This window comes from Cannabis sativa, chromosome 3 (genome assembly GCF_029168945.1).
Source record: "Cannabis sativa cultivar Pink pepper isolate KNU-18-1 chromosome 3, ASM2916894v1, whole genome shotgun sequence".
NCBI lineage: Eukaryota > Viridiplantae > Streptophyta > Magnoliopsida > Rosales > Cannabaceae > Cannabis > Cannabis sativa.
In genome coordinates this window covers 25,996,769-26,016,523 of record NC_083603.1, presented here as the reverse complement: position 1 = coordinate 26,016,523, position 19,755 = coordinate 25,996,769, and the positions used below count along the sequence as shown (strand labels likewise).

Genomic DNA, 19,755 nt, shown 5'->3' with positions numbered 1-19,755 from the left:
CTGCACTTTTCTACTCGTACGGACAAAGGAAAATTGACGAAAGTATTGACAGCGAGGATGAGAAGCAATCCAAGTCTTCTAAGGCATCTAAATTGAAGAAATAGGAACTTTTAATTTGGTGGCTCTATTATGTTATTTGTTGAATCTATTTACTTGACAAGTTTTAGTGTTGTTGTTTCAATGTAGGTATTATATTTGATTTTATACTATGTAGCTGGTTTAAAACTTTTAGGATATTTGACATTCACTACTTATAATATCTTTATTGTATAGGTTTGTATTTCCCAAAGTTTTGTGTTTTTTTAATTGTTCAAGTTCATATATACGGTCGCACAACTATGGAGAAACTATTAACCAACTAAATACAAACTATGTTTTCATTTTTCCTAAATAGTGCTATGAATGTATATTTATTCTTCGTATTCCGTTAACTATTTTCCCTTATTCAAGTTATGTTTTATCAATTATTGACTGTTCGCCTTTAAAGCGTAAACAATAAGTCATTCGGTACTTAATATTTTACAAAGGGTCGCAAGCTTGTAACAAAACGATTTTGAAACTATTAAAAAGCATGTTTCAAATTTCATAAAAATGAAATCCCATGTATTTAGAGCATCACAGATCAACCTGTTTGAATTTGCACACAAAATTAAACAATTCAAATATTTCATATGTATCTATTTTATTGCTTGATTGTTGCATGTCTTTCGATTGGGTCCGTGTTGTCCACATTTGCCGCTTTGTTATGTTTTTGTATCCCATTCGGATAAAAACCTTCGTTTCCTTGGTCTTCCAGATCTTATTTTTTGGTTTGGTGGCAGAACAATGATATCTTTTATGTTTTGTGGCACATCCCAAGTTGTGTGATTGTGTACCGGATATGTTGAGCCGCTGTATGTTTCAAGCCATGTTTGTGTGGTGTAATAACCCGAACAGTAGTTGTAAACATTCAAGTTCATCTCTTTTATAACAGCAAGCGCATGAGCACACGGTAACTCATCAAGTTGGAATCTGTTGCAACTGCATGTTTTCTCCTTGAGGTTGATGACCCATGATCTGGTTAGTTCAATGACTTCGAACATGGTCTCGTTTATTGGTTTTACCTGCGGATTAAGTGTGAAACTGTTAATATGTATGACAACGAAAAACAAACTATAAAGAACGAAATGCAACTAAAATATTTAACATGTCCTTACATTTTCTCGTCAATGATTCCACAAAGTTGTCGACTAATTTCTTTTCTGTAGGTGTTAAAAATGTTGTTGTTTTCTCGTGCTTTTTTCCCCGTTTGTGTATGTCCATTGTTGAATCAATGCTCTCAATGACTCCATCGGTGTTGTGATTGGTAGCTCTCTATTTGCCAAGTTCTTTGCATTTAGAGATTCGGCAATGTTTGAAGTCATAGTTGAATACTGTTGTTTTTGCGGTGGTATCTTGACCATTTGTGGTATCCAACTTGTTGTAAATATGGTCTTACACGGATGTCCAAGCTGTCCAACTCGCTCATATGGTATTCAAATTTCCTCTGTGTATGCTGCGGTAGCGGCGAAGAATGGTTTATCCGGCTTGCTTGCATTCTTCTTGAAGGTTGCTTTTAGGTTGCTTAATAGGTGGTATACACAATAGCAATGTGTGATTTACGGAAATACTTGACAAGCCGCCTTACTTATGCTCTCATGTCTATCCGAGATCAAGCACCGTTCCTCTCTAATCCCATATGTTTCTCTCACATTTGTGAAAAACCATTGCCATGAGTTGTTGTTTTCGAATCCACAACGGAAAAAGCTAGTGGAAAAATGTGCCCATTTGCATCCCGTGTACAAGCGAGAGAGCAGTGTACCTCCATATGTTGATTTAAGGAAAGTTCCGTCAACAACTATTATAGGTTTGCATTTCTTCCATCCTTTTATTGATGCATCCAGTGCGACAAACAAGTACTTGAAGCCGTTGTCATCCTCTCGTTTCCATGTGCACTATTGTTCGGGATTAGTTTTTTGCAACATGTGCAAAAAACCGGCAACAACTTTGTATGATTCGTTGGCTTTTCCTCGTAATTCTTCTTGCGCGTGCTCTTTGCTTCTCCATGCTTTCATGTAGTTCATTCGACCCCATACTTGTGTTTCATTTCTCCTGCGATGTCTTGTGGCGTTTGAGTTGTTTTTATGTTGGTGAACCGTGGCTTGATGTAGTTTCCAATCAATTTCGTTGTAGCTTGTCTCTTGTCGGCAAATCGATGTTTAGATCACAAGTGTGTATCACCTTTACGTCGTACTTTCGAATGATGAATGACTTTGTTGGCCGTTTACGGATCTTGTTAGTGCCCACTTGCATTTTGGATCCAAACAACAAATCTTGTATGTTCTTGCACATGATTTTTTAACTCTGAATTGGAAGTTGTTCCTAATTGCATAGAAACCAAGCACGCTCTGCAGTGTTTCTTTGTCTTTGTATATTTGTGCTTCTTCTATTTACGGATGATGCGGATACGTGATTAGTAGTTCGTCATAATCTTGTGATTTACGGTTCCTTTTTGTTGTTTTCCGGTTGCTCAACCATTTCCTTGCCACAAGTTTTGCATAGTCCATGAAGTCAAAACTTTCTTCCCCAAATTCGGTACTCTTGCTTCAATTATATGTTGTTGATTTGTTGAGTCTTCGTTGTTGTTCTTTGCATTGTATTCGATTGGTTGGAAGGCGCTTCTATGTGTAATTAATGAATTGTCATTTCCAAAGAATGTTGCATCGATGGTTGTTGTTGGGTTGTTGATGACATTCACACACATTGGGTATGTTGTGAAGTCGGGGTCTTTCAGTTTGAGTTGTATGTAGAAATGCAGGCTTTGATCATCCTTTATCCTCAATGGTTGGTATCCTTCCTTCACTTGATATTTCAGTTGCAAAACAGTGTTTTCTTGGTTGCATTCCGGGGCATCTTTGAGTTTACATTTGCAAATCTTCATAGTTACAATTGGCGTAAATGTAGTGTCCACTGGCTTCATAATTTTCATAATTCATTCGATCATCGAATTTTCCATTGTAGAAGACTAGGAATGGAATGTCTTTCCTTTCCTGTGTTTTTGCAATGGTTATTAGTCCGAGGCAACGAATTTTAAAACTGGTTTCATTATGTTATGAAATAGAGTGCAAACTTACTACTATCTCTGTTCCTTTGTTCAAGCATTGTATTTCGTGTCCAGATTCCTGATTTTGCCATTTTTTTTGTAGTTAATAAACTACAAAGAAACGAGAATAAAACTATTAAGAAACTTCATTTAAATTTTGGGAAACTAACCATTTCTCAAACTGTTCTGTACTCTATCTTTTCCACAATAAATTCCTGCAAAAAACGTAATGAAACTATTATTAAATGATTATGCAACTGTAAACCAACTGAAAAACCACGATTATATCCCCAAAATTACATAGTTATTACGCATTGTCATTTTTCATCATGTTTATTCGAATCAGATCGATTTACAACTATTATAAAACTAATTTGCTACCATTAACATATATCTTACCTTGTATATATGCTAGCTCTTGGTACTTGTCATATAACACTTCTTCATGATTTCGAAACCATTTTCAAAAGATAATGCAACTGTAAGCCAACGCAAAAAAAAAAATAAAAAAAAGTTATTACTATCCCTTGTTTCCTTAATCATAATCAGTTCTTGTTTATTGGTTTTTACCATATGTATTGCCTGTTGCACACCATTGAATCAACCAGAATGCAACTAAAAATGCTGTGTATCATTGTTGAAAAAAAATTTCAGTTCATACCTTTTTTTTTTGGATTTGAGGGGGAGCTCCAGATCTGTTCAATACAGATTTACATTGCTTCAATCTGAATTTTCGACGATCGTTTGAGTGATATTGCACTATAAAAACCGAAATCAAATGTTGAAATTCAGTTTCTCCACGGTTGTCCTGCTTTTTTTTTTAAAAAAATTTCTGTTTAGATCGTTGGATTTGTTCGTTTCCTATTGAAATTCGACGCGATTTACAGTTGTTTTACGTTCGATCTGGTTTCATTCTGGTTGCGTGGCCGACTGCATCGATGGAGCTTCATTCATCCTCTCCGTTTGTGACGTGCGGTTGAAGGTAAGGGCAAGTGGTATTTTTGTAATATTTTCATTTTGGGCTGTACAAATGTTCATTGGGCCGGCCCACAGTATTGTTGTAATATTTTTCCATTTTTAGAATATTCCTGTTTTTTTCCCTAAAATTATAAATGTATTTTAAAAATATATAAATATAATTAAATGACCATTGAATAATAATTGGATCGGTTTTGAATCGGATGTCCCATCCAATCCAATCCGATTGGATTTTCAAAATTTACATCCGATTCAATCTAATTATTTTGAATATCTAATTTTATTAGATCAGTCAATTGTAATTAGATTAGATGACTCTATGGATACCTGAATAAGATAGAGAACAATAGCAAGAATCTCACCATCTCAAAATGTACAGACATCCTGATTAAATGGTTGGTTTGATTCAGACACACTAGTACAGTACTACAAACAAAACTGGATTTGAATAGAGCTTAGATTACATTTGGCTTTGTTTCTGATGTTCCTGACCGACTTAAACTTTCCTTTAATCTATTTGTTTTGTTTTCAAATATAAATATATATGGGCTAATTAAGATTTTTATCGTCTGAACTTTGACATGTATCAAATCATGCCCGTTAAAAATACCCCCTGAACTATTGAGATTGTTAGATTTAAGAATTTTTGTCAAATTTCATTCAATTTTACTATTTCAGATTGTTTATACCAAATCATGCCTACCAAATTTTGACATGTACTAAATTATGTCCCTTAAACTTTTATCCATGTTAGATATTTTTTTAAAAAAAATAAAAAAAAATCCTTAAATCCAACAATCTTAATAGTTCAAGAGTTATTTTTAACGACCTTAAAAGTTCACGAACATAATTTGATGCATGTCAAAGTTTAAGAAGTAAAAATTCTAATTAACCATATATATATTATATCAATTAAAAAGATTTAAACTTAAAATATCTCTAACCATACTCTCTAAACACTCCTTAATTAAAATAAAAAATAAAACTTAAAATTAAAAAGACTAATAGAAAGTTGATAGGAATCACTCTAAATGTAAGAAACTACTTTTTTTTGTTCAACTTTTTTAATAGTATTTTAATAAAAACACTATTACTTTTTTTTTTTTTATAAAATTAATTTATATTTATAAATCTAAATTATAAAATATTATTAAAATAATCAAACAGTCTAAATGTAAGAAACTATTTTTTGTTTAAGTTTTTTAATCAAAAATACTATACTTTTTTTTGTTTTATAAATTAATTTATATTTATAAATTTAAATTATAAAATATTATGAAAATAATCAAACACTAACTATAGTAAAAAAGTATGATTAGAGTAACAACAATAAAAATACTCTATTTTAACTATTTTAACTGTTTAGCTATTTTAATAAAAAAAAAATGAGAGTGGAGATGCTCTTAAAGACCAACCCAGTATGACCGTCCATTACTGTTGTGAATGGCTGATGCACTTGGTGATGTGACACCCCACTCATACCATACCTGTATATATCATCACAATTCAGGCCATGTCAAATTACACTCGCAAATACATATACATAAATCAGTAGTCAATGAAATAAATAGCAGATAGTTTTACCTTGGTAGGACCACAACAACGCCAAAAATGTACTTCGAGATTAGAACCGGGTTCTACACAGACTGGAGTCCTTAGTGGGAAAAATATTGCAAACCTGAATTAAATGAACGATATAAAAGGCTCTTAGCTATAGAGAGAGAGAGAGAGAAACACCACGAAAGTTATACACAAGGGCGAGTTGAAGGTGTGAATTAGTATTACAAAATTGAGCTACTAAGAAGTTTCAAACAAATGATTCCATATATTGTTAAATGCTTACCAGCTGAACATGTTTGGTGTTGCCGTTGATGGTTCAATACCAAGATGGACATCTTTGTATAATGTTGCATCAAAATACCCAGCAAATCCTACACGTACAGAAAAATAGTCTCTTTTCTGAAAAAACAAACCATTACAAGCAATATATATATATATAGGAGTTAATTCAGGAGCATACCATGAACCATGGCTGAGCCAGTATCACTGGGTATTTCAAACTGCAGTTTCGTGTACCGATTATTGCTTTTTTCAGTAGAATGATTTGGATGTGTAAATGTAAACACCTGTGAAATTAACAAGACACAAAGATATGGGTTGGAATAAAAATAGTCCAAGATTAATTGAAGGGAAAAATCTATGAGATAAAATGACAGTTCTATAACTCTGATCCAAGTTTGTAGTAATTGTAAGAGACTAAATAAACAAGCATGTACAAAATTATATAAATCATATATATTTATATATATATATATAATATTTATCAGAGCACTAAAGAGAGAGAACTCACAGGTTGAGGAGAAGCAAGCTTTGCAATACTGTGGAATTTAACAACATAAGCAGTTTCGAAGTGTATAACATCTTTATGTGACTTCACCTGTGATATTTTCCAGGATAATGTTAACAAGAGCTTGAAATAGAGGTTGGTGGCAAACTTCAGCACATAGACAGAAAATATACATCATTATAAAGCTTTGAGGCTGTCACTGGTTGGATGAAACTTGTGTACCTGAAAGAAGAAAGAAGCATAAGAATTGAACAATGATTGCTTTGACAACTAATGAATAAACAAACTATTCACTCAAAAAAAAAAAAAAATGAATAAACAAACTAATGCAGCCTCCTAAAATAAATAAAGAAATAAAAATTTATGGCGTAGAACAAAGTATTATGTATCAATGTGTTTGAATGTAAAACCAAACACAGAATCAGAGTTCAGATCAGTATGGTGCAAATAATTCCCAAAATTGACCTAAACTTAATTTCCATAATCGCATTTTTCTTTTAAAAAGTAAATGATGGATCCAGATCATCAATACATAACTTTGAATCAGCTCTTAATAAATCATGCACGAGTAAGATGCACAAATTTCCACGAAATCGACATTAACTTGAATTCCATAATTAATTTCTCTTAGAAATTAGATATGGATTCCGAAAAATCATCTTCAGAACAACCATCAAGCATGTAAACACACCCAAAAATAAATTTGAACTCAACAATTGGGATAATTATAAATACAATGATGGTAAAACTAAAAAAGAAATATGAACCCAAAAGTTGGGATAATTATACATACGATGATGGTATTGAGATTCCATCAGGCTTCAAGAACCTTTGGGCTCCATCAAGGCATTCAGGAGACAGCTCATTATCACCAAAAGAACCCAACAATTCACTAACCTAAAACAAATGAAAGAATACAAAAATTTAACAATAAAAGTGAGACATAGCAGAAAACATATAAAAAATTATAAACCAAAAGAACAGAAGTCCAGTACCATACCAAAATGTCAGCTTTTTCAGGAGCCTTCCAGTAACGCATATCACAAGATATTATGGTAACAACGCTTTCCCATCCCTCTAGTTTGACCAAGCTCTGCATCAACAAGATAGTGTTAACTCAAGCATGAAATACAATAGAATATACCAACAGGACAGGAATAGAAATTTACAAAACCACGGAACTGATTCCAAACGTAGTATTTCCATTCAAGACTGAAACTCACATGAAGTGTAACAACTGCATTTGGATTTTTCTCAACAGCGTAAACTTTAAGCTTGCGCCCTGTTTCTTCAGCTGCCTACATAAATGAGAACAGAAATCAAATAAAAATATATTCAAAAAAGAACCATGAAGAATGCACATTATATAAACACATCCATAACATAAAAGGTTGACATTAAGACCCATGTAGCCCAAAGGTTGAACATTAAGACCAAGTTTTCTTTTAAGGTATTGAGGAAATAACCTGTAATGATGCCCTTACAAGAGGTCCACGTCCTGCTCCTACAACCATCAATACCTTACACACAAAAAATATAGATGTATTAGAGCTGCAGCCCTCGCGTACTGAGTTTTCTTTGAAGTAAGAATCATCTGACACCAAAAGGTAATATTGGTGGAAGCGGGCAGCTTACTGTTGTAATAGCTGATGCCTCTTTATCAGGAACCCTGTCCAATAAAGCTTTAGAAACTGCCCTTTGGTACTGCATAAACAAGCAGATAACCATATAAATCGAATTAACACATCAGAAGATAAGTTACTAACACTCCTTTCTCGCACTCTTGGAGCTGCATCAACATAAATATACTACTTTATTATTAATTTTTTTTAATCATTTTATTACTTTATTAGCATATTTAGCTATGGCATTAAATTATAAACTATTTATATTCTTTTTTTATTATTATTATTATTACTTTACCTAATAACATAATAAGAAAGTTATTATTTTTTATATTTTAAAAAAAAAAACATTAATTAAACATTAAATTTTGCAATTATGCATTAGAGCACAATACCAAAAATTGATCTAAATATATCAGTCATTTTTTTGTGCCAAATATAGCACAACTTTTGCGTCTTAGTTTGTTTCAATGTCGCTTAAATGAAATAAATGAGAAGTGTGCTTCATTCCGACAATAATTATCATAAAAATAAGTAACCATTTGAGATACGCACATACAAGGGAAATAAAAGCATTCAACAAAAACAAGAGAAAAAAACAATGAATTTCAACTCATACCTGAATGTACTTCATTGTATCCTTCTCAAATGTCTCGTAGGTTTGAGCCTCTAGATTATCCATAAGAGGCTGCATTTGCAATAACCAGCTAGTAATTTAGTAAGAGTGACAGAAATTTGTGAAAATTATGAAAATGAAATTGTATAATTTAGTGTTTGAATAAAATTAAAAGTGAAAGATGGCCTAGAAAAATACTAGTAAAAGGAAAATTTATGAATAAAAAAGTGCACCTGTAAGGGTGATTGCAAAAAATCCCTGTATCCCAGCTGACATAAGAAAATACAAGAGTTAAAAGAAAGAAAATAGCAGGAAAGGGTACATTATGTGAGCAATCATATGCAATCCATAAATAACAACTAACCTACCTCAAATCGTTCTTGCTCTGGAATGGGATCCAACTTTTGGTAGAGATAACCAATGTAATCCAAATACGACCTCAATGGATGCCTCTTATCACCTGAACAAGGCGAGGGAGTTCAGAACAATGCAAAACTAGACCAGCTTTAAAACATCTGAACATAAATCTATATTTGATTAAGAAAGCAAGGGATATTTAAATCTCCACGGTAAACCAAGGCCAAAATTGCCATTAAACTTTAAGAAAATTTCAGTGATTACAGTAGTTCCACAATCATATTGAGCATAAGAAATAAAATAAACTTACCATCAACATTATTAATACTTTGACTGGCAGTCAAATTTGTATTTCCGCTAGGAAGATTGTGTACTGGTTTTCCAGATATTACAACCTAAAGAGATTCCAGAAACATAGCTAAGTAGAGCTTACAGGATGGTCATAATGATATCTACAAATGCCAAGTGTAATGTTTACAAAACTACTATGAGAAAGAGAACTTAACATTCTAATTATGGCACAATGACACAGAGCGAAGATGAGCTAGATTGTTAAGTTTCATGGAAGTAATAACAAAAGAGCCTTGAAATCTTCTAGACCATCTTCGTGTAACTTCTCTATTCTATTTATAACACTGTTCCCTCTTATATGTATTAAAAAAAACAACACAAACTCATCTGCCTCACCTGGAAGTAATAACAAAAGTGCCTTGAAACTCTAGAAGATACCAACCATCTACGTATAAGTTCTCTATTCTATTTATAACACTGCTCTGTTACATGAAAGGGTATAGGGAGTAATTGTTAGTATTGCCTAGTTAGTATAAATATATAATACTATTACACAAATGGAAAAAAAATCAATGAATGAAATGAGAGAAAATTAAGATTATTCCTATTAGAGTTTGGCATTGACTCGAAGGGTGCAATTCAATACAATTGGTAATTGTATCATTGGTGCTTTCATTGAGCTCCAAAAAATGACTGACGATGAGCATCATGAATTCGTGAGATCCACATTGAAATCCATAGAGTTGCGTACGGATCAATTCTTCGATGCTCAAAAGAAGCAAATTCATGTCATGTTTGAGCCTTACCGCCCATCGACGAAGGCACTACCAGATTCTTCATCTCAACCCACTTCTCTAGAGGTCGATAACCGCATAAATGGCCATGTTGAATCGGTGAGAAGGGAGATGGACGATCCTGACAGACATCGCTGTCGATATGGATCTCATCCGAGATGGCAGCAAAGCACAAACAAAGTTGAATCACAATTTGCCGGAGGTAGAGGAAAAGCTCTCTGCTCGAATGGAGATTGGGGATATGAGAATCTCGCCACCTCTTTGACTGGACAATCTGATCATCTTGCGTGTACATAGAAGAAGGTGATGTTGGTTGAGTGCTTGTGGATCGTAAAGTGGTGCTAAGAGAGATTGTTTTTGGTGTTACTGGTGGTTCACCATGGGAACCAATTACACCGTTGACAGATCGAAGGTGGATTTTTGATCGGGGACGACAAACTAAGTTGGAAGAGAATCAACGGGAGTGGATGACTATCAAAGGACGAGCGGAGTCTTGGTCACGTCGAATCACAAAAATACTTAGAGAAATGAAGTTGACGACTGTCCTTGCTCTGTATTCACTCATTTGCAGAAAGATAATATATATATATATATCTATACATTTCTTGTTTTGCAAATATATATACACTGTGGTTCAAATAGTGTGCGATTATGATGAAGCTTCAAATCAGGGAGAATGCAATGAGTGGAGGTCATGACTCCAAAGAGAATTGGGAGTTGTTTCAAGTATAAGGAAGAAGACGAAGTAGCAGAGACGGCTGGTCGTTAATTTCATCTGAAGGGAAAGAGAAGCCTAGTGCCAAATAATGGGCTTGGGCCTAGAAATAAAAGAGGGTTGGACATAATTAAAAGTTTGTGTGTTATTTTTCTTCAGTTTATTTTTTTTTTTTATTTTCTTGTATGTTTGTGCTTTGATTTAGTTTTTGAATTTTTACCACCTTGAGGACAAGGTGATTTTGAAGGGTTGGGGAGTGTTACATGAAAGGGTATAGAGACTGATTAGGAATTGTTAGTATTGTCTAGTTAGTATAAATATGTAATACTATTACACAAATGGAAAAAAAAAATTGAATGAAATGAGAGAAAATTAGAATTATTCCTATTGGAGTTTGACACTGACTCAAAGAGTGCAACCCGATACAATTGGTAATTATATCACCTGCCTCACAAGGAAGTAATAACAAAAGTGCCTTGAAACTCTAGAAGATACCAACCATCTACGTGTAAGTTCTCCATTCTATTTATAACACTGCTCCCTCTTATATATATGAAAAAAATTAATCAATAACAAAAGCTCATCCGCCTCACATATTAACAAACACTAACAATAATTGATAGCAACATCTGAAGCAATTCAATAAAGCTACAGTAAATTTTAACTACTCATGGCAAATAATCTTACTAATAAAATTCAAATAGCAAGCAGATTAACCCCTTCCAATTGAAGTATAATGTGTAAAAGAAAACTTAAATGAAAAAGTTGGCAAATACTTCTCTATAGATACCTGTACTGCATGATTGAAGAAACCCGTGATTAGGTTCTGGTGACGCTTTGACAAGCATGGATAACCCCTTGTGTTTGTTAAAAATGACTGGCAAATTAATAATAGTATTGTTACAAATCTAAATAAGGACAAACAACATGCAGTAAAAACCTTATATAATACAGATATAATGCTGCTTAATATATAGTTACATCAGTATTAACAATGGCTGCTCGAACAGACTCTCCAAACCAACGTCCAAGGGAGTTAGGTGAAGGCAATGAACTCCTAAGAATTAGCAAAAAATTAAGATTAGAAATGCAATCTACAACGAAGCCTTTAGAGAAGTGATCCAAAGTTGCAGGAAAATTTTATTCTAAAAAAAAATTCATCTCAGGTTCGTTTAAACCCACATAACATCAAGGGCAACTGATAAGCGACTATGATGTTCACAAAGCAGCCGAAAAGAATTCCAAATCTCCCACGAATCAATCTGCATAAAAGACAGAAAAGAGGGTTTATTTTTAGTTTTCAGTTACCTATAATGCTGACACAGGAGAAATAGTGGTTAGTTTTTTAATCTAGTCAAGAATCAAGCGCAAGCAGATAATATTCCTCCATTTAAAACTTGGACAACTTTGGTGATGACATAAATTGCTAAAAAAAAAACTCATGCAAAGAACAAACCAGCTATAAAAGCAGACACGCAGAATGTACCAAAGGAAATCAAATTATACTTCCTAAATTTTTCAAGGAGAATCATAGTCATAGGCACTAACGAGATTCATAAACAACTCACAAATATTTGATTCCAAAGAAAAAGAGTGTAAGAGTTACTTTCCAAGTTATTTTTTTTTTGAAAAAGAAGTTACTTTCCAAGTTATTAGTCAGTCAATGTGAAAAATTAAAGATTAACCTTAAATAGTAATGAATTTTACTCACCAATTGATCTGAATTGGAATCCGTGGAGTCTTCATCAGATTTCACCAACGGAATCCTAAGCCACAACTGTAATAACAGAATAATGAAACAACATACCATGAATATAAAAAAAAATTGAAAAGAAAAAAAAAATTATATGGACATATTGATAATGAAATGATGAATGGTACCTGCATATTGTTTAGACTTTGTAAAATCTGATTCACACACCTAGCATAATTAGCACAGGACTTTCCCTTAGGAGCTGGAAGAAGGCATGCCTGCAGTATGAGTACTTAATGAAACTTGTTCTTAAAGGACCACTCTCAAGACATTGATATACATGGAGGAAATAAAGTATAAAGGATACATTTTTGTTTTATGCGCACACTAAGTTGACAAAATGTGTTAAAAATAATATTTAAGATAATTGGCAAGTAAATAATCTTAAAATTGCATTACATCAAGTACGGAGATGTGTGCAATTGATAAGTTGGAATAAAGATGCAAATAACCAAAACAATTAAGGGATCAATGAAACAATCCAAAACCAAAAAGCTGAGCATAACTGAAGATTAAATTAAAATGACCACAATGCATAAGAGTGATGATAAGTGCACTCAAAAAATGCACCAAAACAATATACTCAGTGATGTTGCACAACTTTTTAAAACAGTGGATCCCCATTTAGATAAAATGTGAATGATTATATAAACTATCACGCCATTATATGTAATTTCTTTATGCATATTTCGGGTGCACGTATCATACTCAATTCGTAATCCCCTTCTTGTAAAATATTAACTAAAAAAAAATGTTTTCCCTTTATTCTACTTGAAATAGTGGCTAAATTTTACTTAAATCTACATACCATACAGATTATGGAAAATGCAAGAAGTTAACTGCAAAAGGCTGTATTATTATAAATAATATATACTTTTCCAAAAATTCAAAAACTTAAAAAAGTATGCTGCTAAGGGAACTTTCAAGTTCAATAATGTGCACCTGCAGGGAGAGATGAGAAGCCCATGCAATCTCTTGCTTTAGGGTGGTTTCAGAATCTAATCGAAGAATCTCATCTTCAGCGTCTAGATCAATCCATGAGCTAACTTTTCCTGAAAATAGAAAAGCCATTCATATAAGCTTTTGATCATGCTGTCAGCCATAAAATAAGCTTTGCTTATGCCAATAAATATATACATAATGCAAAATGAGATACAAGTATATACTAATAAAGGATATGAATTTATATTAAAAATTAGAATTATTTACCTATGTTATTGGATATGAATTTATTATACCTAGTACCGTTTCTAATAATAATAAGTAAATAAAAGTTTAGCTTCTTTTAATGCATTGTATTTATAGTCCATTTCCCAGTAGGGATAGGCTTGCTTTGCTTGTGTACGGCTTATCATGATGAAGGCTCGTGTATAGATGTGGCTCACCGATGTTAGACATTATATCACTTGCAATAAAATTTCAGAACTATTAAGGATAAATCTCTAATACTAACATTATTTACTTGGCCTTACATCAATATGCATGCAGATGTATGAAGCAATGTGCTAATAATACCATTAAAAAGATAAAGGGAGGAGCACAAATAGCAGGAAGTATTGATCCACCAACCCAGCAAATCAACAAAAAATAACAGGTATTGAGCAAGAATATTTCAGATGTAAAGAACAAGAAAGCAGATCAGTAAAATTAAAAAAACACTCAGTCCATAGAATATCTAGTAAGGTGGTTCTTTGTTCTTGTAATTCTTAACAAGATGCTAACATTATATATTAAAGCCAAAAATATTTTATTAAGAAAGAGGTTCAATCTCTAGCAATCCATGTCTATTAAAAGTGAAAACTGACAACAATGAATTATTGAAGATGCAGAAGATAGAAAAGCGTATATATTTCACAAACACTGTGTACTCAATGTTCAGGAAATGTAAGAAGCAATACAGTGCACTAAGACTAATTTTATTAACTACGCCATGCCAAACTGAATCACGTGCACATTTCCCATGTCACAACGAAATTAAAATGGCCTAGGACAAACCAAAACCTACTTGATACTAAAAAATCAGTTTCTTAAGCTAATATGATTAATTAGCCACACTAATGGGAATTCAACATTTTCATCCAGATATTTGGATCACGCAATTCACTAATCTCATAGGTCCCATGCTAACATAATTTCAAGTAGAAAGCTAATGAAATACTTTGGACCAAACTCAAAATGGAGCTGAAACTCGAAGAAATTAAGATAATGAAACTAACACCGAGACTAATAATTTAAATTGTTATTACATTAATGATTTTTGTTGGTCCAAGACTGCTCATTTTTAAAGTAATTGAATTATCCTTTTGCAAGGATTCAGACATTCTCTTAACAGTTAATGAATCTGAATTTTGATTGGAAAATAAAAAAAGAATAGTTGATAAGAAGATGAGAGAAATATTTTCGAGGAACAACGAACAACGTACAAATAGAGATATTGGGAGACAACATAAATTTGTAGATATCCACTTCAACTGACCACATATCAGACAACATTAAATTATACATTCGAAACTACTCGGACTTCAAACATAAATTTCAAGATTGTCATTTGATCAAGAATATTATATATGGAGGAATACCAATTTTAGTTTACATATATATACATATATGCACAAAAAAATATTCACAAAGTATATGAAGCGACAACGAACAAATCTTTTCTCCCTCAGATGCGAAAAATACAACACAAGGAATGCTTCCAAAATAATTGACTTTACTCCCAGATGTTCATACCTACAACATGACTGCTCCACTGAGAAGGACTTAAAACTAGGTCTGATCCAGCAAAAGGCAGAGCACCATATTCACCACCTTCTTTCTGCAGTAAGCTCGGCCGATAAGCAGGATCCATCTGCACCACTCCAAAATTGCAATTAATTGCATTAGTACCACTATATATATATATATATATATATTTTAAGTCGATTTTGATGATGGCATCGAATAGTATAATACCAACCTAAGGAAAAGATTTTAAAGTATCTAAACATGCATATGTAAGAATAGAACAATGAATGACAACAAATGTAGATATTAGCCACTGAGTAAAGCCAGCATCCAGAAGCTCCACTACCAAAAGGCCGCCGACAAGTATTTCTTTAGGTGAGCTTACTGACCATTCACATAAAAAGGAACAGCTGTTAAGCTGATACGTATGTGACTGGCTAATTGGCCACCAAGACTTAACGTTATACCTACGGAACAATTACATACAAAACTCACAAAGTAGCAACAAAAGGTTATGAAAGCAATTCTTAAAACAAAATAGATCATAGAATCACAGTCTACCCAGAGCATGTTTTGCAAACCAGAAAGCACAATAAGAACATCAAAAAGCATGAACAAGAAGACACATAGTATATAGTACTTCTGAAGTAAAAGTTTCATTACTAGCTAAAAAGAAGTATTAAAGCAAACATGATTTTGTGATATCGCTTGAATTAAAACATGATTTTAATCAACTTCTGATAACCAGTGTGATTAAGTACAACTTCACATACTTAAAATATTATCATTGTTAGACAGAAATTTTATGATCCTCAATATGTTACTTTCTATCACCCTAATGAAAAACAAATACACCTGACGAGATAACAATTATTCTAAAACAACAAATCCAAAATAAAGTGAATGATAAGGAATGTAGTTAGTAGCCATTCAGTAAAGCCAGAGTTGATTAGGTTTACTACAAAAAGGCCACCGACAAGCATTTCTTTAGGTGAGCTTACTGACCATTCACATAAAAAACAGCTGTTATGCTGATATGTATGAGACTGGCTAATTGGCCACCAACCTTTATGCCTACTAATAAGTACATAAAATTTCATATAACCACATAGTAGCCACAAAAAATCACCAAGGCAATCATAACAAAAAGAAACAAGAGATCACATTAACGGTCTTCCCAAAGCATGTGTCACAGAAGAACAACAAAAAGAATGAATAAGGCACATATTCAACATATATTACTTCTCATACAAAGTTTTTATCTAAAAAGTTAGTATTAAAACAAGCATATTTTTATATATCACTTGAATTAATGTATAATTTTTATCAACTATTTTATGACCAACACCAACATGATTAAGTACAATTTCACATGCTTAATTTGTTATTAATTCAAGGCAGAGATTTTATGGTCCTGAATATGCTGGCATTTCTACAACCTTAATCAAACAACAACAGTATAAATAATGACAATAATTAGATAAAAATTATTCTAAGAGAAGAAATCCAAAATAAAATGAATAACGAAGAATGTAGTTAGTAGTCATCAAGTAAAGCCAGAGTCAAGTACCTTCACTACTAAAAGACCACCAACAAGCATTTCTTTAGGTGAGCTTACTGACCATTCACATAAAAAAAAAACAACTGTTAAGCTGTTACGTATGTGACTGGCTAATTGGCCACCAATACAAACTCATACAACCACATGGTAGCTAAAATTGAAAAAAAAAAAAAACCTATGTAAGCAATCAAAGCAAAAAAAAAAAACAAGAGATCACATATTAACTGTCTCACCAAATCATGTTTCTTAGACAGTGCCCTAAAGAGCAATCACAAAAACAAAAGGCAAGAACAAAAAGACATACTTTCAAAAAGAGCTTTCATTATTATCTTGTCTGTGTAATGTTAAATAAAATTATAACTAGGATATCACTCTACTTAAAACTTGTTTTTGATCAAATCTCCAATCACCAATATGTTGAAGTGCAAATTCACATGCTTGATAGTGTTATCAATGTTAGGATGAGTTTTTTCATAATAAATAAAATTCCAAAATAAATAGTAATATACAATATTCGTGTAAAAATATTTAATAAAATTAAAAGCAACAAAATACAATATAACAAAAACTAATGATCATACTCTTGAATCTCTAATTGTTCACTAGCATAATCAAAATACAGAGGTTTCATCCTCATCAATTCACAATGCTAGCATTTTTGTCGCCGTAATCAAACCATAAAATCCTGATGACAATAATTAGAAGACAATTATTTAAAAAAAAAAAAGTCAAAACTAAATGGACGATGCCAAATGTAGTTAATAGCCATCAAGTAAAGCCAGAGTCAAGTAACTTCACTACTCAAAGGCCATAACAAGAATATCTTTAGGTGAGCTTACTGACCATTCACACAAAAAGAACAACTGATCCGTATGTGACTGGCTAATTGGCTACCAACACTTTCTTATACCCACATAGAAATTACATATAAAAACATAGCATGAAAGCAATTATAACAAACGAAACAAGAGATGACATATTATTAACCGTCTGCTCAAAGCATGTTTCAGGAGAAAGTTCTATGAAGAGCAACCATAACAACAACAGGCATGAACCAGAAACTTCAAGCAGGCAGAAAGTCATTAATCATATAGATTTCTCAAATAAAATCTACATTATTATATAAACAAGTAGGAATAAAACAAACATATTTTCAATGATATCAAAACTCGAATCAGATCATGTATACGATCAAAATTTCAAAAACCAATATGTTTCTTAAAGTACAAATTTAATGTAAGTAGTAGTAGCCCCATAGTGAAGCGTGAAGAAATTCTTCATTACCAGAGGCTACAAACACAGGCATTGCTATAGGTGAGCTTACTGACCATTCACATAGGAAAATAACAGCTGGTGAGCTGGTATGTGACTGGCTAATTAGCCACCAAAAACACACAAACATTAAACTACACATCAACATATACATCGTTAATGAAGGAACAAGATCAAGATTGAAATGAGGTAAGAAGAGGGGACGAACCAGTTGAGCAACGACGAAATCGAATCCAGCACCGCAAATATGGTTCGACAAAAGTTGAGGCATGTCATGGCTGAAATTGGTCTCGACGCCACAATAGCGAGACTCGCTTTTGTCGCCCGGGCGTTCGCCTAGAGGCATTTCGTCCGAGCTAAGGGTTTCGCCGAAATGAATAAGGAAGAAGGAAGAAAGAGGGAGGAGGAGAGAGAGACTAGGGTTTTGTGAGGGTTTAATGGAAACTATTTTGTATTTATATAAGCCGGAAGAGCTTTACTTTGTAAGAAGAGAGATACTAAGAGCATCTCCAACCAGCTTATTAAATTTGGTGTCACACTATCACTAAATTTAGTATCAAAAACTATTTTCATTACAACTATAACACCAAAAATTACACTAAAAAAATATTCATTATTATTATATTAATTTTTTAATAAAATAAAAATAATGATAGTATTCACATTTAAATTTACACACAATAAATTAAAAGGTGCTTTTACAATGCACCCCTCTAAATAAAAGAGTCACGCGTGCAACAGATAGTTTGAATTTTATTTTCGGCGTGTTAAATTTTTTTTGAAATTTTACAGGATATCTTAAATAACTATAATGTACATGACTATAAAAAAATAAACTAAAATTCTACAATGCATTAGGGGTCCACCAATGCATCCTTATTTATTTCAGCATATAAGATAATTTTTTAGTCTAATTTGTTTCATGGTGGTCTACGTTGCAATTATTTAGGACATCCTGTAAAATTTTGAGAAATTCAAAAAATTTTAACACGCCGAAAATAGGGTTTAAACAGTCTATTTCACGCACATATAAAATAAAAGAGTTTCACGTGCAATAGACAGTTTGAACCTTATTTTCGGCATGTTAAATTTTTTCGAATTTTCCAAAACTTTGTAAGAATTCTTAAATAGCTATAATGTAGACGACCATACAAAAATTAAGCTAAAAAATTATCCCACATATAATAAATAGAAGTGCATCGATTGATTTATTTTAAGGAAGTCTATTGTGAAAATAACATTTTTAATCTTATAAATATAAATAATAATATTAATATCAATAATATAAATTAAATAATAATAATTAATTCTTTTAAAAAAAAAAATACCGTAGCTACAGTGCCACGACATATATGCCGTGCACTATAGCCATACGGCATATATGCTGTAAACTTTGGTGCTATGTTGGATGGATTTTATGCACCAAATTCAAGTTTTAGTGCTACCATGGAGTTGCTCTTAGGGCATGTTTCTCATATAATGTTAATATAAATTTTAAAAATGACATTTTGATATGAAATTATCTATATATCTATATATATGTATAAAGGAGAAGTATGAAGCGGTGACGTGGCGGTCTATAATCTCTCCAAAGCTAC

General features: G+C 32.5%; 1 protein-coding gene and 1 long non-coding RNA gene across 2 annotated transcripts; both read right to left on the bottom strand.

Annotated features, from left to right (window-relative positions):
• Positions 1–2,974: 2,974 nt before the first annotated feature.
• Positions 2,975–5,115, bottom strand: LOC133035693 (uncharacterized). The gene is made up of 5 exons (XR_009686826.1): positions 3,783–5,115; positions 3,521–3,600; positions 3,292–3,336; positions 3,153–3,200; positions 2,975–3,068 (listed from the first exon to the last, which is right to left on the bottom strand). It is a non-coding gene; the product is annotated as an uncharacterized LOC133035693 (long non-coding RNA).
• A 227-nt stretch (positions 5,116–5,342) lies between these two features.
• Positions 5,343–18,651, bottom strand: LOC133035692 (protein arginine N-methyltransferase 1.5). Its single transcript, XM_061111796.1, has 23 exons — positions 18,366–18,651; positions 15,331–15,448; positions 13,540–13,649; positions 12,726–12,815; positions 12,556–12,621; positions 12,027–12,106; positions 11,826–11,901; positions 11,635–11,721; positions 9,355–9,439; positions 9,056–9,147; positions 8,921–8,956; positions 8,691–8,759; positions 8,082–8,150; positions 7,913–7,966; positions 7,670–7,744; positions 7,447–7,539; positions 7,240–7,343; positions 6,620–6,668; positions 6,450–6,536; positions 6,120–6,225; positions 5,943–6,030; positions 5,684–5,777; positions 5,343–5,586 (listed from the first exon to the last, which is right to left on the bottom strand). Exons 1-23 carry the CDS (start codon positions 18,501–18,503, stop codon positions 5,503–5,505), a joined length of 1,950 nt encoding a protein of 649 aa, XP_060967779.1. The 5' UTR covers positions 18,504–18,651; the 3' UTR covers positions 5,343–5,502.
• Positions 18,652–19,755: the final 1,104 nt, after the last annotated feature.

Coding starts and splice junctions, on each gene's coding strand:
- LOC133035692 (XM_061111796.1), bottom strand. CDS start 18,503: ATGCCTCTAGGCGAACGCCCGGGCGACAAAAGCGAGTCTCGCTATTGT. Junction 12,622..12,725: donor AAAGTCTAAACAATATGCAG/GTACCATTCATC, acceptor CTGTTATTACAG/TTGTGGCTTAGGATTCCGTT. Junction 7,344..7,446: donor CTGAAAAAGCTGACATTTTG/GTATGGTACTGG, acceptor CATTTGTTTTAG/GTTAGTGAATTGTTGGGTTC.